General features: G+C 41.0%; 1 protein-coding gene across 3 annotated transcripts; it reads left to right on the forward strand.

Annotated features, from left to right (window-relative positions):
* The first annotated feature begins 14856 nt into the window (after positions 1–14856).
* On the forward strand, positions 14857–21963 carry LOC139960847 (dolichol-phosphate mannosyltransferase subunit 3-like). Of its 3 annotated transcripts, none has more exons than XM_071959463.1 (5): positions 14857–15010; positions 16516–16663; positions 17692–17721; positions 17967–18044; positions 18723–21963. In XM_071959463.1, the coding sequence occupies exons 2-5, from the start codon at positions 16541–16543 to the stop codon at positions 18774–18776; spliced, it is 285 nt and encodes a 94-aa protein (XP_071815564.1). In that variant the 5' UTR covers positions 14857–15010; positions 16516–16540; the 3' UTR covers positions 18777–21963. The 3 variants fall into 3 exon arrangements, with proteins under 3 accessions (XP_071815564.1, XP_071815565.1, XP_071815566.1); XM_071959464.1 differs by having other exon boundaries at positions 14879–15036; XM_071959465.1 differs by lacking the exon at positions 14857–15010 and adding an exon at positions 15156–15534.
* The last annotated feature ends 2 nt before the right edge of the window (positions 21964–21965 follow it).

Here is a 21965-nt window from a genome sequence, read left to right on the forward strand (position 1 = left end):
TAGGCACGTGCTGTAAAAGATCGGCAAAAGACGTCATCACCGGGGTTCGAACCACGGATGCAAAAGAGAGTCTCGATCATCAGCTCGTACAGCGCGCCAAGCCATCCCGCCACTGTATGGACTGAGAAATTAGGTGGATTAACTAATACTTACAGCTCCCAGTGTAGGCACGTGCTGTAAAAGATCGGCAAAAGACGTCATCACCGGGGTTCGAACCACGGATGCAAAAGAGAGTCTCGATCATCAGCTCGTACAGCGCGCCAAGCCATCCCGCCACTGTATGGACTGAGAAATTAGGTGGATTAACTAATACTTACAGCTCCCAGTGTAGGCACGTGCTGTAAAAGATCGGCAAAAGACGTCATCACCGGGGTTCGAACCACGGATGCAAAAGAGAGTCTCGATCATCAGCTCGTACAGCGCGCCAAGCCATCCCGCCACTGTATGGACTGAGAAATTAGGTGGATTAACTAATACTTACAGCTCCCAGTGTAGGCACGTGCTGTAAAAGATCGGCAAAAGACGTCATCACCGGCGTTCGAACCACGGATGCAAAAGAGAGTCTCGATCATCAGCCCGTACAGTGCGCCAAGCCATCCCGCCACTGTATGGACTGAGAAATTAGGTGGATTAACTAATACTTACAGCTCCCAGTGTAGGCACGTGCTGTAAAAGATCGGCAAAAGACGTCATCACCGGGGTTCGAACCACGGATGCAAAAGAGAGTCTCGATCATCAGCCCGTACAGCGCGCCAAGCCATCCCGCCACTGTATGGACTGAGAAATTAGGTGGATTAACTAATACTTACAGCTCCCAGTGTAGGCACGTGCTGTAAAAGATCGGCAAAAGACGTCATCACCGGGGTTCGAACCACGGATGCAAAAGAGAGACTCGATCATCAGCTCGTACAGCGCGCCAAGCCATCCCGCCACTGTATGGACTGAGAAATTAGGTGGATTAACTAATACTTACAGCTCCCAGTGTAGGCACGTGCTGTAAAAGATTAGCAAAAGACGTCATCACCGGGGTTCGAACCACGGATGCAAAAGAGAGACTCGATCATCAGCTCGTACAGCGCGCCAAGCCATCCCGCCACTGTATGGACTGAGAAATTAGGTGGATTAACTAATACTTACAGCTCCCCGTGTAGGCACGTGCTGTAAAAGATCGGCAAAAGACGTCATCACCGGGGTTCGAACCACGGATGCAAAAGAGAGTCTCGATCATCAGCTCGTACAGCGCGCCAAGCCATCCCGCCACTGTATGGACTGAGAAATTAGGTGGATTAACTAATACTTACAGCTCCCAGTGTAGGCACGTGCTGTAAAAGATCGGCAAAAGACGTCATCACCGGGGTTCGAACCACGGATGCAAAAGAGAGTCTCGATCATCAGCTCGTACAGCGCGCCAAGCCATCCCGCCACTGTATGGACTGAGAAATTAGGTGGATTAACTAATACTTACAGCTCCCAGTGTAGGCACGTGCTGTAAAAGATCGGCAAAAGACGTCATCACCGGGGTTCGAACCACGGATGCAAAAGAGAGTCTCGATCATCAGCTCGTACAGCGCGCCAAGCCATCCCGCCACTGTATGGACTGAGAAATTAGGTGGATTAACTAATACTTACAGCTCCCAGTGTAGGCACGTGCTGTAAAAGATCGGCAAAAGACGTCATCACCGGGGTTTGAACCACGGATGCAAAAGAGAGTCTCGATCATCAGCTCGTACAGCGCGCCAAGCCATCCCGCCACTGTATGGACTGAGAAATTAGGTGGATTAACTAATACTTACAGCTCCCAGTGTAGGCACGTGCTGTAAAAGATCGGCAAAAGACGTCATCACCGGGGTTCGAACCACGGATGCAAAAGAGAGTCTCGATCATCAGCTCGTACAGCGCGCCAAGCCATCCCGCCACTGTATGGACTGAGAAATTAGGTGGATTAACTAATACTTACAGCTCCCAGTGTAGGCACGTGCTGTAAAAGATCGGCAAAAGACGTCATCACCGGGGTTCGAACCACGGATGCAAAAGAGAGTCTCGATCATCAGCTCGTACAGCGCGCCAAGCCATCCCGCCACTGTATGGACTGAGACATTAGGTGGATTAACTAATACTTACAGCTCCCAGTGTAGGCACGTGCTGTAAAAGATCGGCAAAAGACGTCATCACCGGGGTTCGAACCACGGATGCAAAAGAGAGTCTCGATCATCAGCTCGTACAGCGCGCCAAGCCATCCCGCCACTGTATGGACTGAGACATTAGGTGGATTAACTAATACTTACAGCTCCCAGTGTAGGCACGTGCTGTAAAAGATCGGCAAAAGACGTCATCACCGGGGTTCGAACCACGGATGCAAAAGAGAGTCTCGATCATCAGCTCGTACAGCGCGCCAAGCCATCCCGCCACTGTATGGACTGAGACATTAGGTGGATTAACTAATACTTACAGCTCCCAGTGTAGGCACGTGCTGTAAAAGATCGGCAAAAGACGTCATCACCGGGGTTCGAACCACGGATGCAAAAGAGAGTCTCGATCATCAGCTCGTACAGCGCGCCAAGCCATCCCGCCACTGTATGGACTGAGACATTAGGTGGATTAACTAATACTTACAGCTCCCAGTGTAGGCACGTGCTGTAAAAGATCGGCAAAAGACGTCATCACCGGGGTTCGAACCACGGATGCAAAAGAGAGTCTCGATCATCAGCTCGTACAGCGCGCCAAGCCATCCCGCCACTGTATGGACTGAGACATTAGGTGGATTAACTAATACTTACAGCTCCCAGTGTAGGCACGTGCTGTAAAAGATCGGCAAAAGACGTCATCACCGGGGTTCGAACCACGGATGCAAAAGAGAGTCTCGATCATCAGCTCGTACAGCGCGCCAAGCCATCCCGCCACTGTATGGACTGAGAAATTAGGTGGATTAACTAATACTTACAGCTTCCAGTGTAGGCACGTGCTGTAAAAGATCGGCAAAAGACGTCATCACCGGGGTTCGAACCACGGATGCAAAAGAGAGTCTCGATCATCAGCTCGTACAGCGCGCCAAGCCATCCCGCCACTGTATGGACTGAGAAATTAGGTGGATTAACTAATACTTACAGCTCCCAGATTAGGCACGTGCTGTAAAAGATCGGCAAAAGACGTCATCACCGGGGTTCGAACCACGGATGCAAAAGAGAGTCTCGATCATCAGCTCGTACAGTGCGCCAAGCCATCACGCCACTGTATGGACTGAGAAATTAGGTGGATTAACTAATACTTACAGCTCCCAGTGTAGGCACGTGCTGTAAAAGATCGGCAAAAGACGTCATCACCGGGGTTCGAACCACGGATGCAAAAGAGAGTCTCGATCATCAGCTCGTACAGCGCGCCAAGCCATCCCGCCACTGTATGGACTGAGAAATTAGGTGGATTAACTAATACTTACAGCTCCCAGTGTAGGCACGTGCTGTAAAAGATCGGCAAAAGACGTCATCACCGGGGTTCGAACCACGGATGCAAAAGAGAGTCTCGATCATCAGCTCGTACAGCGCGCCAAGCCATCCCGCCACTGTATGGACTGAGACATTAGGTGGATTAACTAATACTTACAGCCGCCAGTGTAGGCACGTGCTGTAAAAGATCGGCAAAAGACGTCATCACCGGGGTTCGAACCACGGATGCAAAAGAGAGTCTCGATCATCAGCTCGTACAGCGCGCCAAGCCATCCCGCCACTGTATGGACTGAGACATTAGGTGGATTAACTAATACTTACAGCTCCCAGTGTAGGCACGTGCTGTAAAAGATCGGCAAAAGACGTCATCACCGGGGTTCGAACCACGGATGCAAAAGAGAGTCTCGATCATCAGCTCGTACAGCGCGCCAAGCCATCCCGCCACTGTATGGACTGAGACATTAGGTGGATTAACTAATACTTACAGCTCCCAGTGTAGGCACGTGCTGTAAAAGATCGGCAAAAGACGTCATCACCGGGGTTCGAACCACGGATGCAAAAGAGAGTCTCGATCATCAGCTCGTACAGCGCGCCAAGCCATCCCGCCACTGTATGGACTGAGAAATTAGGTGGATTAACTAATACTTACAGCTCCCAGTGTAGGCACGTGCTGTAAAAGATCGGCAAAAGACGTCATCACCGGGGTTCGAACCACGGATGCAAAAGAGAGTCTCGATCATCAGCTCGTACAGCGCGCCAAGCCATCCCGCCACTGTATGGACTGAGAAATTAGGTGGATTAACTAATACTTACAGCTTCCAGTGTAGGCACGTGCTGTAAAAGATCGGCAAAAGACGTCATCACCGGGGTTCGAACCACGGATGCAAAAGAGAGTCTCGATCATCAGCTCGTACAGCGCGCCAAGCCATCCCGCCACTGTATGGACTGAGAAATTAGGTGGATTAACTAATACTTACAGCTCCCAGTGTAGGCACGTGCTGTAAAAGATCGGCAAAAGACGTCATCACCGGGGTTCGAACCACGGATGCAAAAGAGAGTCTCGATCATCAGCTCGTACAGCGCGCCAAGCCATCCCGCCACTGTATGGACTGAGAAATTAGGTGGATTAACTAATACTTACAGCTCCCAGTGTAGGCACGTGCTGTAAAAGATCGGCAAAAGACGTCATCACCGGGGTTCGAACCACGGATGCAAAAGAGAGTCTCGATCATCAGCTCGTACAGCGCGCCAAGCCATCCCGCCACTGTATGGACTGAGACATTAGGTGGATTAACTAATACTTACAGCTCCCAGTGTAGGCACGTGCTGTAAAAGATCGGCAAAAGACGTCATCACCGGGGTTCGAACCACGGATGCAAAAGAGAGTCTCGATCATCAGCTCGTACAGTGCGCCAAGCCATCCCGCCACTGTGTGGACTGAGAAATTAGGTGGATTAACTAATACTTACAGCTCCCAGTGTAGGCACGTGCTGTAAAAGATCGGCAAAAGACGTCATCACCGGGGTTCGAACCACGGATGCAAAAGAGAGTCTCGATCATCAGCTCGTACAGTGCGCCAAGCCATCCCGCCACTGTGTGGACTGAGAAATTAGGTGGATTAACTAATACTTACAGCTCCCAGTGTAGGCACGTGCTGTAAAAGATCGGCAAAAGACGTCATCACCGGGGTTCGAACCACGGATGCAAAAGAGAGTCTCGATCATCAGCTCGTACAGTGCGCCAAGCCATCCCGCCACTGTGTTGACTGAGAAATTAGGTGGATTAACTAATACTTACAGCTCCCAGTGTAGGCACGTGCTGTAAAAGATCGGCAAAAGACGTCATCACCGGGGTTCGAACCACGGATGCAAAAGAGAGGAAAGAGAGGACATTTCCCCGAATATTTTAGGTTGGGGAATATCCCCCTATAATTGGTGGCATAGTTTTTTATTTGTGGCTATAAATAGAAAATTGTGCGTGAGATTATTTATCCAAATCATATTTGGCGGTGGCTACACCTTCATCCAACTTATGCTGTATGAGGTAAATGACACTTCGTGGTCGTTTCTGTGACCTGTGACCGTACAGCAAGTTGTCACTAATGATTATTAACATAATATCTGTACATCTCTTGTATATATACGGAAGCGTAGAAGGGACATTGTATTGACGAGTTACCAACTTGACAAAACCACAATTATCTGCAAATTGACGAGTTGTCGAGATGGTAACGTGACAAAATTCAGAAAATTGACGTTTTGACGAGATAACGAATCTCGTCAATGCATCAATTTTCTGCAAATTGACGAGTTGCACAGTTACTACCATCTCGACAAGATGACAAAATTCAGAAAATTGACGTTTTGACGAGATAACGGATCTCGTCAATGCATCAATTTTCTACAAATTGACGAGTTGCACAGTTACTACCATTTCGACAGCATGACAAAATTCAGAAAATTGACGTTTTGACGAGATAACGGATCTCGTCAATGCATCAATTTTCTGCAAATTGACGAGTTGCACAGTTACTACCATCTCGACAACATGACAAAATTCAGAAAATTGACGTTTTGACGAGATAACGGATCTCGTCAATGCATCAATTTTCTACAAATTGACGGGTTGCACAGTTACTACCATCTCGACAACATGACAACATTCAGAAAATTGACGTTTTGACGAGATAACAGATCTCGTCAATGCATCAATTTTCTGCAAATTGACGAGTTGTACAGTTACTACCATTTCAACAACATGACAAAATTCAGAAAATTGACGTTTTGACGAGATAACGGATCTCGTCAATGCATCAATTTTCTGCAAATTGACGAGTTGCACAGTTACTACCATCTCGACAGCATGACAAAATTCAGAAATTGACGTTTTGACGAGATAACGGATCTCGTCAATGCATCAATTTTCTACAAATTGACGAGTTGCACAGTTACTACCATCTCGACAGCATGACAAAATTCAGAAAATTGACGTTTTGACGAGATAACGGATCTCGTCAATGCATCAATTTTCTGCAAATTGACGAGTTGCACACTTACTACGTATAACATCTCGACAAGATGACAAAATTCAGAAAATTGATGCATTGACGAGATCCGTTATCTCGTCAAAACGTCAATTTTCTGAATTTTGTCATCTTGTCGAGTTGGTAGTAAATGTGCAACTCGTCAATTTGGCCCAGTCGAAACCGCCTCTAGAATATGCTGTATCTTTACACGGGGGTATTTTACCAAACACTGACTCTTACTTTGCAAAACATGAACACACAATAAACCAGGGTGGTTGTCCAACTCTTTCGTAGAAAGTTACAACAGAACTGTAGTAACAATAGCAAATACCAGCAATGGAAATACCCGTCGAGACTTTGGGTACCTACCGTTCGGAACAACTGGGTTGAGTGACACCGGATGGGCCTCAATTAGGGACAAACTAAAATGAATGACAGCGAATGACCGAATGACAATTGACTTTGTACAGGGTTAATTATCATTCGCGAATGACAGCGAATGACAACGAATGACAAAGAAGGACAGTGTTGAGTGGAGATAAAGAGATTAACGGAGTGGAGTACAGTAAACTGCTGTTATTGGTTTTCTGCGCAAAAATGATTTGAGTAAAATCGCATGTTATGTGGTTGCAGGGTTTTGGTGTAATTTACGGATAGAAACCACAGGGAAGGTTTTTGTGTGAGAATGCGCTTGAGTGCTGTGCTTTTTACCTCTGTAGATATATATAGAAAGATAACTGAAACCGTTTCAAGATTATAGTATTGTTAGTCTCTAACAATTAATATCAGAAAAAATGACGTTAAATTTACTTTTTAAAATCAGACTTACAATTTCGCTTACTATAAGGTGCGTTTTTATCTTGTCCGTACTTTACTAGATCTAGATACCCACGAAGTCTGAACTGTGATATGCGGTTGAAGCAAATGTCTGTGCTGTCATTACTGTCATTCGTTTTAGTCGACGCAATTTTTTAGTGTGTACAACATATTGTCATTCGTTATGTGTAACGCAATTGTCATTCGTTTTAGTAACACCCCTCAATTATGAAGCGACAAGTTGACGTTACATCCTTTACAGATAACCTTAATGTTTGCAATGTAGGCTAATTCTAGTTCCGATTAACTATTTTCACCACTTCATATTATGCCTTATTGATCAATATCAGAAGGCAGTACGAATATTTGATTCCATGAAAAACCAAACTCATGGAAGAGTTGTTCATAATCTTCAAACTTTTTTTTAACCGCCTGCAACAGAAGGGAATTAATTAGCAACTTGCCAAATATATTATGCAACAAGGGCAAATCGAAAGTTAAGAATGAAGTCATGACATTGCAACCAGACAGTAGCAGTTGCAGTGTTTTCTGTTGTAACGCAATTAGATATGTTTGCCTGGGAGAGGGCATGCCTCCTTCGAGTTCTGCGATAGAAATTTCCGACGCGCGATACAAGCTCATTAAAAGTACATTAGATGCAGCAGAATGGGTACACGAAGATTTGTATAAAATCACGAGACAACAAGGAAAGTGGTAAAAATATGAACATTTGATTTGATTAAGGAAAAGTTATATGATATCCCTTGATACTAACTTTTATGAGCCAATTGCAGACAGACTTTTCGATATTCGTATTCATGTATAACCAACTGTTCGGACGTGTTAAATTATTGTAATTGAAGTTACATACATAACTTTAAAGATTGCCCGATATTCGTGCTTTTTAATGTCATAACGACACGTTTCCAATACTAAGTACGAAAAACGATATGCGTTTACTTGGATATATATAAGTGTAAATAAATAAATATATATATATATATATATATATATATATATATATATATATATATATATATATATATATATATATATAAATACATGTATATATATTAATATACTTATACTTTTATAGGTGTGTAAAAGTAAGTTGGCCTGACGTTTCGATCCTAGCAGGATCTTCTCCAAAGGCTAAAAAAAATTATAGGTGAAATCAAACTAAATGATAAAAGATGTGAAACGGCACCAACTTATATTTCCTTATTATTGTCCTCATCTTCCCCTCATTGTGTTATTCTGCCTATGTGGTCAGTGTGTATTCGTTTGAGGGTATCCTTTAAATTAAATTAAATTTCCATCCGTCTTGTTAGTTATTATTTTGTTATACAGTGTATTTGGTGTATACGTGTTACTTATAAATTATAGGTACATAACCACCACATGGCATTGTTTATTATATCAGGGGCGTATCCAGGATTTTCCAATAGGGGGGCGCCAGGCATGAATGATCGCCGTCCTGGGGGAAGGGTCTAAGGGGAGGGGGTATACAATTTTTGCTTTCAAAGAAGGGCTGAAATGCAAAGTGGTGTCATATGCATGGGCGGCGATCCGTACTTCCGAGTGGGGGGGGGGGGATATGACCTTGTTGACTATCTAAGCGTAGTGCCACCATGAGTTTGCGCGAAGCGTACAAGAAAATTTTGGGATTAACAAACCCTCTAGATGGCCGGAAACGGCACTTCCCGAGGTTTCCAAGAGGCATATACCCAACTTTAAAATAGGGATGTCATGTCCGAAATATCTCATAATCAGGATCCAAAATACTTTTTTTTTTAATTTCGGGTGTTATTTTGGGAAAATTGCCCCTGTCAATCTTGTTTCAGGCGCAACGTTAGAATGTTCGAGAGCTCTGTTATATTATTCGATGAAGAAAATGGCCTCATGCAGGCTATTATAGGCCTATACACATGCAATACACAATTACACATAGTTACATTCCTAGGTACCGATTGCTAGGGCATCCAGGTGAAACGTGTATTAAGCATTACCCTGGTTACATGAGATTCTCAGCTGTTCGAGGGAACATGTACGTGTGTAGGCCTACTATAGGGCCTATATGAATACTATGAGGGTGCATACATGTACTATATCAATACCGTGGGCACAATAATACATTTTGTTGTTATAGGGCCAATGAAGCCTACAGTCAACTATTTTTGCTTTATAAAGACGCTTTATTTGTAAAGATCGCACTGCGTTTATGGTAGGCGAGAAATGAAGCTAAAAAAGAGCCGTACATTAACGAAGATGCATAAATGTAGGCATGAAAATATTCTTATCCCTGGCATTTGGTGGGGGGGATATGGTGCATTACATCCCCTCCACCCATTTTCATGGGGGGATATATCCCCCCCTCCACCCAGGATCGCCGCCCATGGCCATATGTGATCCATTTTTCGACCTTAATAATAAGCAACATTTCCAGTAAATATGGACACAAAATGCACAATTTAGTATGGCTGGCATGTCATTTAGTGTTTATAGTGATAATACAAACACAATTACCATCTATGTTCTAAAACTATTATGCCGCCGAACTTCGCCAGAACCTTTTTTTGGCAAACAAAAAATAAAGCATACGGGAGGGGGGGGGGGGTTGAGCGATCACCGACATCTCACATAAAGGTCGTCATCAATTTTTTTTTTTTTTTTTGCTAAACTTTTTTTTTTTTTTGGTGACGGCCAATAGGGGGGGGGCGCGCCTGTTGCGCCCCCCTGGATACGCCCCTGATTATATTACATGTTTATTAAGACTTCTTCATTCACAGCTATTCCTAAGTTCATGTAGACATGGACAGTTCCATGGACAAAATGAAGAATGCTATTCAAGACTGCAGTATGTGGCACACCATGTGGCAATGATTGTTGTTGGTTTTTTATACCGTCTTTGCTTTTTGTTGTATATTTGTTCGGGTGTGTGTTTTACTGATTTTTTGCTTTCTTTTACGGTATCACATTTAACCAGATTATGTTATTCGATTGATGTGACTGACTTATAATACACTTTTATTACTGCAGTAAAATATAACTTTTCGTATCCTGTCTGCGTTAAATGTTGTGTTTCATGCTCAAAGCAGTTCGACTGGGGTTCAAATATATTGTTCTCAACTTAGTAAATCATGATAGGCGGATAAAGGCTGGCCAAAACAAAATTATTTCACCACAAATTCTGATCACTCTGGAAAGGCAACTGATTATAGCGTTTTTGCTTGCGTTGCCATGATATTTCCACTTTGGAAATAACCCTGAAGAGCTAGATATTAAGGTATGGCCCCTTCGGTAAATCCGCCCTATTCCCACTCTAAAGGCGGAAGAATTCGATGTATAATAGTGACCTCTCGGGATTCATCCGCCCCCCCTCCTTCAAACAAAAAAATAGGTAAACAATTAATTTATTCAACTGGTTTACGACTTCGTTTTAATCCCATTAACCTCACCGTTATCATCACTGCCAATTAAACTGATAAAAATACAGCTTTGAGTCTAGGATATAGCTCCCCGGCACGGTGTCTGATGTCTTTCACCGAGCCAACGCTCAAAATATGACAGACAATCATTTGCTTCTAGAACACATAGTTTAATAGTTTAAAGACAAAACAGTGATTATAAATATCATTCACGTTCACATAAGTTCAAATGTGGGTACTGTTGCCTGTTTGCCATAAGGATAAGCCCAAGGGCGTAGGAACTGGGGCGCTGGGGGCGCCAGCCCCCCCCCAGTTAAAAATGTGGAGGGGCGGAAGTATCATTCCGCCCCCCCCCCCCCGGTTCGCAAGTCAGAAAACCCATCTTCATTTCCAAATGAGAAAAAAATCTCATTTGGAGCACCAAATTGCATCTAAGGCCAGGTGAAAATACAAAATTAAGTTAACAAAATGGAGTTGGTGTTGAAGTGTGCTATATTGCACCAAATTGCATCTGAGGCCACCAAGAAATGCAAAAAATTCCAAAGGGGAGGGGAAACCCCCTCTCCTTAGACCCCTCCCCCAGGCCGGCCGCGAATATTTTTTTCCCAAACTGAACTGACACTGAAATTATTTCCTCGATTCTGATTGGCTGATCAAAGCCGGAATGGTAGTCTGCGTTTATCATTGAATGTATGTGACACTGTTAGTGTTGGTGATACCAATCCTCATGGGCCGCATCATGTCAAAAATACGTGTGTAGGCCTTATATAGGCTAAGTTAGTATGTAGGCCTAAGTGTGCCTACATGTAGATACAATGTGAGGCTTCCAGTTATCAAGAGCTACTGTAAAGGCGGTACGGCCTATATTAGTGAATTTGAGATCTCGAACTAATACGAATACGTATATACGGTTAATGCAGGCCTACTAGGTCACCATGTACAAGAACTTCTAATGGTGCTGGTAAACATATGTGTTTCCGTACGTAGGCCTCAGTTATAAGGCTATATACAACTAGTTAACAAGTCAAAGACACAGACATATCGTCAAATGCCATGTTTGTGTACACTCAATGGCTGACACACACTCACTCGCGCGTCTTCATGGCCAATGCATATTCGACTAGGCCTGCCTAGATTCATTTACTGAATACATTTTGAATTTATGATTATAAAACTATCGCAACCCTGAATGTACACAAACACCTCGTACACACGTACATCGGCTACATGTATACAATTACAAATGCACTGTTTTATTGTGTTGTATACTATACAAAGTACAATAGGCTACATAACATGTATGTGCTGTGTAGAGCGGAGTCAAGCGAGTAAACAAACGATCGAGGACTGCCTATAATGGGCGCAGTAGTTGGGAATAGTTGCTTCACTATATACTTTCGTTCATATATACCTACCAAAAGTTCTGGGAAGTTGCTAATGTGAATATCTTAAATTTGTTCGGGTTGATCAAACTGATATCGACAGATTATGGAGGATCGATGTTGAAAACTAAAGTATATCACGTGCTCGCTGAGAACCAATCAGAATCGAGGAAATAATTTCAGCGTCAGTTCAGTTTGGGAAAAAAATATTCGCAGGCCGGCCAGCGAATTTTTTTTTCCCAAACAGGTTTGCAATTGTGTGTAAATAGTCGCTCATGATTGGTCGGAGAAGTTACGTCATCACAATGGAAACCCTTCACTTCAAGGTTATCAAAATGTCTGCATCCATTCGTTGCAACGAAGATATACCCGTTCAAAATTACCCGCAGCTTTTCGTTAATATATGTAGATGTGTTTGGAATTGGTTTAGACATATTGAGCACACTATAGTATTGTATGATCTACTTTGATCGAAGATTTCTGTGAAGGCATTAATCGATAACATCGCACAGTGAAAGTTTCGTACAGGGGTACATAACACATGCGCTGTAGGCCTATATGTATTAAAACTGTGTATAGTAAAGGCTTCATAATTGACGCACCCCCGTAATTGACGCACCTTCAATTATTACTAGCAACGATAGAGCAGGCCACTTAAACTTTTTGCAGTCTAGCAAAATTAGATATTTCATGAGTTTGAATCCATTTCAGCTATTTGCTGACCAAATTGTGACACTTTTTAAGCTTTTAAAACCCTCCCCCTAGTTTTGCACGTTTTTTGGGCATTTGGAAATCTTACACCCTAAAAATAACCAACATTACCTCATTATGATAACACTACTCTCTGGGACCTGACCTGTCTGAGCTTAGACGCTCAGAGCAAAGCAAACAACATCTAAAGTCAATGGATGTATACTAAGGCCTACACTACAGTTAGCTTATCGACGAATGTGCAATTTAGGGGTATGGAAGAACTTGACACGGCAGACATTTTGTGGTCAAATTCTGCTGAAGTGTACGGTGCATAAGCACAGAACCTTAATTATTTTGAGATCGTAACATTTCTGAGGAACTACACATATGAAAAACACATACAGTTGAGTGATTTGGATTTTTCCTTGATAGACATCGTTGATAAAATCCTTAAGTGCGTCAATTATGAGCCCACCATGCTACACAGTGCAGTGACGGAAATATATCATATTGTACACTATACTGTTTTGCGTATATTCGTTCAAGACTGTACTCGCGTCGTGAAGTTGATTTTGGTGTAGGCCTACCCTTTCCACGAAACGAATTCTGATTTTAATAGAACGGCTGACGAATCTTGAATGACGTAAACACGAACCCGATAGAATGTAGCGTATATATAATAAGTAAGGTCAACATGTTATCCAAGCATTAAAAGTAAAGTTAGGGCGTTTGCAGGGAAATCGCGTAACAAGACTTTATTAAGTGTCAGTGTGTAACTCAGTGTATGCCTTCGAACTTCGAAGCGATGGTCATTATTGATGCTGACGTCACGAGCAATCTGATTGGCTGAAAACTCCGTAATTGCAAACCTGTTTGGGAAAAAAAAATTCGCGGCCGGCCATCAGTCTTCAGCCCCCCCCCCCCTCCCCACTCAAAAGTACCTTCATACGCCACTGGATAAGCCAGTCTGACAGCGATTGTAGGTCGCCATTATGGTTTAAAGGATTTAAGAAGGTAATGTGCATCTGACGACCTGGATACTTCATTCCCACCTTCAAAAATTTCCCAAATAAAGAATTCATCCACATTCGTTTAAGTGTCGAATAAAATTTGTCTTATATGTAGGCCTACGACTAAAAGATGTATTCCGTATATATTATGTCATCATATAACAACAGTATCTCATCACATCTCATCACATATAGATTTAAAAGCAGAACAAAGTGGGAATCCACTCTGACCCGAGTCTGACATATTTTAAGACTTGAGATTTCACTTGAGTTACTTGTTGACATCTTTTGAAACGAATTCAAATTTGTTGTTGTTACGAAATAATAATTTTAATTCTTAATTACGGAATAATAATTCGTTATTGCGAAATACAAATTCATATAATTAAGAACAAAGCAGAACATGTTTCGTGCGGCACAGATAGGCTTGCGTAAGAAACTTGAGTATGTTCTTCCCTTCTAATATATGCGGTAATATGGCGCTATATAGATTCTACAGACAAACGCGTGCAGTGACCGTTTCAATCCGGTGATGAATCTGGTGATAAATCTGAATCCTGGGATGAATCTGAATCCTGGGATGAATCCTGTGATGAATCCTGGGATAGATCTGAATCCTGTGATGAATCCTGGGATAGATCTGAATCCTGTGATGAATCCTGGGATGAATCTGAATCCTGGGATGAATCCTGTGATGAATCCTGGGATAGATCTGAATCCTGTGATGAATCCTGGGATAAATCTGAATCCTGGGATGAATCCTGGGATGAATCCTGTGATGAATCCTGGGATGAATCTGAATCCTGTGATGAATCCTGGGATGAATCTGAATCCTGGGATGAATCCTGTGATGAATCCTGGGATAGGTCTGAATCCTGTGATGAATCCTGGGATGAACCTGAATCCTGGGATGAATCCTGGGATGAATCCTGTGATGAATCCTGGGATGAATCTGAATCCTGTGATGAATCCTGGGATAGCTTCAGGTGGAAACACATTTACGTACTAGTTGGCTGAAATCATCATGCGTAATAGGGAGAGTAGTATATTAGTACCACCCTGGAACACATCACATGACCCTCCATACATGGTACGCGCGTACGCCCGTATTTACTGTGTGATAGTTTCTCCAGATCCATTTACCTCGATGAGCTTCAGGTTGGTGCGTGGCACAGAACTATATCACCTGGGGCTGACTTTCGTTTTCATTACTAAGGTAATGAAAGAGTGATTTAGATATAAGTAATGCTCCTCCTTATTACTTTCAAACTGTTTTGAGTTTTTTTGTGACGAATTTCCTTTCTGAAAGTCAGGTTGTTAAATTATCTGTTAAAATCTGGTCGCCGTTATATGTTATTGTTAATTTACTGTATACTTTCTGTAGAAGTAATAGTTTTGCGAAATATTTTAGTAGGATGGTGACTTCGAAGTTCGCCCACTTAAGACTTAAAACACCCCAAAACTAAATCTTCTGGTATAAATCATTTGAAAATATACTTCATATGGTGGGAGAATTTTGTTATAGTACGATACACGGCCAAACTTTCTTTCCTGCAAACTGTTTTCACGTTGTTTTCCAAGAAGATTCTTCGTGATTGTGGAACTAGTATTTCTTGCTAGAGTATTGCGAATTTCGGCCACGCAACCTACAGTGTGGCGCTGGTAAAAATTGGTGGCGCTGTTGCTCTTTCAGTAATTATAACAGACTTCATAGATCTTCGTCATTTTATTGACAAATATGTAAGTAATTTCTTGCACACGGGTCATTTTGGAGAGAAAATAACTGTAGCTTCGTACTTTTTGGTGAAATTTGGCTCTTCCTGTAGGTTTTCATGGTGAAAATCGTGTATTTCTTAGGGTGCCCGAACTTCGCAGTATGGCGAACTTCGCAATAGTGACTATACTTGATGTCGAGTAATTTACCCAGTTAGGCCTAGGTTGTAATCAAATGGTAAATTGTAAACATTTTCTGTAGTGCAGTTTCTTGGTAACTGAGTAAGGTAAGGCACCTTATCACAAATGTGCAGCTTTGACATTTTCTAACTAGCATTACATGAAGCATTAGCCTACCTCAGTGTAGGCCTAATTTTAGGCCGTAGGCTATATTTGTTGTTCCTGGCCAATCGCCAGCTGCAAAAGAGAAGGTAGTCTATTCACACTGCAGCTGAAAGTACAAGGAGTAGTGCTGTTTGTATTCATAGGTAAATAGTGTGAATAAGGGAGTGCAAGTGTGACAGTTATGTACCAATACTGCCTATGTAATCTGCCACATGAATAGTACTACCACTTCTCAACTAGGTTTAATGCATTGCTTTTCATCTGGCTGCCAGGTAAATAACCACAATGCTTTTGTTTTCTTCATGCATGACTGATTTTGTTCAAAATTTCAGAAAATATGATAAGTATCATCACTTATATTTATGTTTCACTTAACTTGTCCGCTTTTGTATTCATGCTGTTGGATAGGGGTCTTGGTTATTTCCCGTAAAACTGATTACTGTAAATGTTGACAAATTAACAGTTGTTTGGCCAGTTTCACTCTAGCATATATAATAAAGTGCAAAAGACAGTCTAAGGTCAATCAAGATTCATATTACATCTTGAGAGTTTGGTGATCTGATTGTTAGTTTTTTGAAGTGTATATGGATTGGCTAGGTTGTGTGCAATAATATTCCAACTGTAAATAAAGTGGATTCATGCTATTTACATTGATTTCTCCAGGTGTTGCTGATTGTGTCCTATCAAGATGGCAACTAAGCTTGTGCAATGGCTGACACTCTTCACATTATTCTCTAGTGTTTGGTTATCACTTGTTTTAAAACTAATTCCTGTAGAACTTGACCCAAGAATTATGGATGTATTATGGCCAGTAAGTATTGATTGAAAAGATCTTTCTATATTTTGTTAAGCTTTTTTCTTTATGACATTTCATTGGCTAATAAGTCAAATTTAAGCCACAATCATGAAAATGTTCTCAGAACAATGAAGATAAACAAAGCTTTTTTGTTAGTAGATCATAATACTGTAGATCTGACACCAACTGACAAGTCTTTATTGATGAGATCTTTAAACTTGTAGCCAGGTTGAGTATTGTATCTACAATGTGAAATAATTGTTGTAATAGCTGTAATATGTTATAGTATACCAGTATGAGTGAGTGCTCTAAAATGCCAAATTCCAAGCTCCATCCTAATATAAGTATTAGAATAAATTTACTGTAATCAGGTGGGCAAACAATACAAGGCATTCAATAAAGAATTAAAGTTAAATAGTATTTCTGTAAATCCTACGTTTAAGTGTCAGTTTTGTTTGCTGTTGTAACTGACAGTTTGGTCACTGACCACTTGCATCATGTAGTTCCTGTTCCTCCAAATGTCACCTCTTTACCTTATTCAATATTTCAAAATGACCTTTTAGTGACTCAGATCATTATATCAAAATACATGATATGCAGTTTATAATAATCTATTTTAGGATATTGAGGTTGAGGAAGCCGTCATTGTTGGGGTTTCAGCTACCTTAGACGTCTATTTATTATTTTGCGATCATTTACAAAGGAGGTATTTTGTCCTACGAGGGAATGAACGAATGAATCATGTTAATGATCATGTAATCTCTTTGAGCGACCGTACTCTGTCGTCGATTCCTTTGAGATGAATTAACCTGGCTCGACGAATGAGTGGGAAGGGTGAGGCGTCGGTTTATGGTTGCGATAACAAATAACTGCCCGACTATTATTATTATTATTCCTATTAAACCTAAATTCACCTTTAAAAACTGGGCATAGAAGTTTTATCTAGTTCTTAACTTGTAACTTTCAAATGAAATTCCTGATGGTTTAAGTGCCTGGTTATCTGAGTCTCTGCTCTTTATTTATCTTCCCACATTTCTTAACAGCTTCCAATTTATCTTCTTGTGGTGTTTGGGGTAAGTAAACCTAACTTTTTTATGAAGTTTGTAAAGATAAGATGATGAGGTTGTGTGGGCGAGGCTTAGAGTTTTTTAAGTTGAAAGTCATATAGTTGATTTAATTCAGTGAAATGATGACTTTGTATAATATATTAAGGTAATGAACGATAGTGTCACTTCTTACAAAGGAGAACAATACTGACGTTAAATGTCAATTTAATTTCCGTAACTTATTTATTTTACATGCTAATTATATTTTTCAGAGCTATTCATTAGCAACGATTGGTTACCGCGTAGCGACATTTAATGATTGTGATGAAGCTGCCGAATCACTAAAACAGGTAAGTTTATAGTCTGTGGAAAAAGGAAAAACACTGATTTTTTTTTTTTTACACACAATATGATCAATACAGAGTTTACATCAACATGGTGATTGGTAGAAAGATATATCATTATCAAATTTTGTGATGAAGTAAAGTGCAATTGAAGTTTCTCAATGTCTCTGAATAAATGTGTTCTTGTTGTGCTTCAAAATGTACGGTAATGTGACACATATTCAGTACATTACCAGATTGTTACTTATTTGATGTATTTTATATTCAAGTAGTGCTTCAACAAAAGCTATTGGAGTCCTCTCTTCAGTATCAGAAGGACTATACAGTCATAAAAGAAAGAAATAGGTATGCTCAAATGGCCACCAACAATGAAAATCTTGCTTTTTTTTTTCTTGCCACAATAAGAACATTTTTCTTGTGTGTGCCTAATAATGTTACGATCTTGATATTTAATAGTTTTCATGATACTGTGAATTGAACAACAGTGTACTCTTAACTTAATTTTGATTTCAAAAATTGATGCTTTTTTTTGTGTCTTCAATTTAGTCAAGCTTCTGACTTTTGTTGTCTTTGTACAAGTGGGTCTTCAAGATTAGTAGTTTGGAAGTATTGATATAGCTGGATATTGTTTTGATTGGAATACAAGAAGTGTCTTACTTGTTTTCTTTTGGTTTGTTGTTAAAGGAAATTAAAGAAGCCAGAGAAGATCTGACAAGAAAAGGATTTAAATTTTCTTGATGTCATAACTCGCTATGATAGACAAATACTATTCATTCATTGGACTGCTGGGTGATTTGTTGCTGGTCCTATGTTTGGATTCACAAGGCCGACTTTGGATACATGAAGCTGTGGATGCTTCTATTTACCACCGTATGGTTCAAGGTTATTCTCATATTCAAAATGTGCTCTTTTAATTTTATGCAAGCTTTTTCGTTCCCTCAATGTAATTATTCGTGTTTGGTGGATCATAGAATTGAATGCATCTCATTCTATTTAAAAGCTAACCCTGGTATTTATCGAGTTATCAGGTTTGCCTCCCAAACATGCTGTCAAGAACAACAGTAGTCACCTGGACCCCTGATACAAGCAGGGGAAGGGGTGGAGGGGAAAGGGGTGGAGAGGGGAAGGTTGGTAGAGGGTGGTCCCACCATACGTTTTGCAGATCATTAAACATTAGTCTGATTCTTCCTCCCCCAACCCTTCCACTCAATTTCAAAACTTATGTTGGCATCCATGCCACTTGCTCTCAGAGATTTTACACCATGTCCTCAGACAAATTAAATTGTCTCAAAATGTGAAAGTACTAATGCTTATTAGTGATAATAATATTGAGGGGTCAGAGCTGCAGAAGTATCTCTTTACAAAACTTTAACTAATCTCTGGCAAGCTATATGTTTCTGACAGTGCATTATGACTTTACAAGTGATCACTATAGCCCTCAAATTGTTGTGTGCTAAAAACTGCTAAACTGTTTTCAAAATTTCTTCTTGCCGGTAGTTTGCTTTCCAAATCATGGTTATAAAGAAGTTTTAGATTAGACAAGGAGATGTTTCTCTCTGTGGGTTAATATGTTTAAAGGTTAGCAGTAAATGCATTTTCTGAACTTTCATGTCTTATCAATATTGTGACTTTCCAGCAGATGTCGTAAGAATTAAGGAAATATTCAACTGTTCTCAAGTATGGTATATATGTAAAATATGCTTCGCTATGCCAAAGTAGATTTGATCGAAGCAGTCTTCTTGAGCAATACCTTGTAAATTATACCTGTGGGGATTTCTTTCTCACAATTTTTGTTGTTGATTCCACCACTTTGCAATTTATGCTAATTTGAATATCAATTCATCCCAATATACAGTATCCCATTCCTTTTGCTATTTTTTAGCTCATACCAGCATGCTGGTGTGAGCTATTGTTACAGTGCGGCGTCTATCACTCTATCCGTCAACAATTGGTAAAACCGCTCCTACAGTACTCGCACAGTGTTTGATGGAATTTCATGAAACTTGGACACAAGGACCATTGGGTATAGGGCCATCAGAGATGGTCCGAAATTTGGGGTCAAAGGTCACCTGTGGGCCGTAATGGGCCATTTTGTGGATGCAAAATGCTTCTTCTCCTACAGATTCCATGGTACAATGTTGAGGGTTTGTCACGATAGTACTGTGGAAGTTTTACCTTCAGGGTGTTCATGAATTTGAGATCAAAGATCAACTAGGGGTCTTTTGTGGCCCGGGCCGTGGCCCTATATTTTCAAATTGCTCCTGTTCGTACAGTGTATGGCCAGTTATAATGAAACTTAGTCACAACGTTCCTCGGGATGAGAGTTACGAGGGGTGTTCGGAAAATTGAGGTCAAATGTCATTTAGGGGGTCATCGGGGGGTCATTCTTTGTAATATTTTCAAATATCTCAATCTCCTCAAGATTTTGATGGATCATATTCAAAGTTGAACTGATGATTGTTGAATTGTGTATGAATAAGGTGATGCTAAAAATTTTTGGTCAAAAGTTAATTAATTACAATTAATCCCCATTGTTTAAAAAAATCTGAGCCTTCACTTTTTGCCAAAGCTCCTTTAATTTGTCTCCCAGTCTCTGCAGTGTTTGTTTACATTTGTGGTTAAGCTCTGCAGAGGCTGTTAGTGGAATTAAAGCAGGACTGGGAGTTGTTATTAACTGTTGAACTGTAAGCATGAGAGCCCTATAGCCAATCAGCACTTGCCCATTCTTAGAAGTCTTTGAGCCTGAGGTATGTAGGCAGCCAGCCAAAATTTTGGCAAGGAGTGCTTCAGGTCTGCTCAGGTAGAGGGGAGAAAGTTTAATAGGGTAGGTCAGTGGTATTGTTTGAGAGAGTGGGTAAAATAGGATTTAAAGGGGGAAAATAGGAATTATAGCTAGTGGTGTGGCCAGGATTCTGCTAACGGAGGGGGGGGGGGGGGGGTTATCCCTCATGGGCCCAAAATTGGTGGAATCTGAAAAATGGCCTGAAATATGGTGGGCCATAAAGTTTTGTGGGCCCTACATTTTTAAGCTCGAAAAGGTATGAGCTTCTGCACTATTGGTGCTCTAGTTTTACGATTATAGCTAATTTGCTGTCATGGCTACCATTAAGGTCAACAATAGTGATGCAGTTTTTACTCCCTGAATTTGTGCCTGCCGTGCTGAACTGCAGGAAGATATGATTAAAATGAACTTTCTGCTTGTTGAATTTATTATCTGTGGTTTAAGCATCGGCCAAACAAAAGCATTCAAAGCTGTGAATGCAAAACATATTTAGTAGGGAATGTGCCAGGGTGCAATCGTATGAAATTGTTCTCAATAGCTGTATTTTGTTGGTGCAGTTGTGCTTTTAATTGCTCAGCACTTTTGGATTTAAGGGTAAGGCCTCGCTTGCCACCATCCCCTTCCAAACAGGTCTTCTCCGTTAACCTAACAGCTAGGTTGGATAAGTTCTTGATTAGTTTCCAACTCCATTACAGTAACTCTTTCCAGATCTTCTGCTTTTGCCCTCTTTCCTGTGGGAATGTTGGGTTTAAGATTAACTTGTTAATTTAAGGAATTAAAAAGTTATGCTGTTTATGATATTCTGTATAGCCAGGAGCATACACTAGGACATGGAGATCTCCCTCAGCTTGAAGGTATGAGTGAAGAATAAGAACAAGCAAGCAAATAACAAAAATATTTATCATGCTGTACCAAATAATAAACTTTTATCCTATTATTACTACATTTTCCTAGCTACTTCTGTCTCTTTCTGTTTTTCTTTTTTGATTCCTAGGAACATCTCTTTAGCAAGCATGATGCACAACAGTTAAAAATTTAATTGAATTTCCCAAACTTTGTGAGTAATGCTACAGAGAAGGCACAATTTTGTACTTTTGCAAATATGAAAATAATATGTATATAATAAAGAAACATATCAAATCATA

The sequence above is a fragment of the Apostichopus japonicus genome, chromosome 20 (assembly GCF_037975245.1).
Source record: "Apostichopus japonicus isolate 1M-3 chromosome 20, ASM3797524v1, whole genome shotgun sequence".
Lineage (NCBI taxonomy): Eukaryota > Metazoa > Echinodermata > Holothuroidea > Aspidochirotida > Stichopodidae > Apostichopus > Apostichopus japonicus.

Coding starts and splice junctions, on each gene's coding strand:
- LOC139960847 (XM_071959463.1), top strand. CDS start 16,541: ATGGCAACTAAGCTTGTGCAATGGCTGACACTCTTCACATTATTCTCT. Junction 17,722..17,966: donor ATCTTCTTGTGGTGTTTGGG/GTAAGTAAACCT, acceptor TATATTTTTCAG/AGCTATTCATTAGCAACGAT. Junction 18,045..18,722: donor CTGCCGAATCACTAAAACAG/GTAAGTTTATAG, acceptor TTGTTGTTAAAG/GAAATTAAAGAAGCCAGAGA.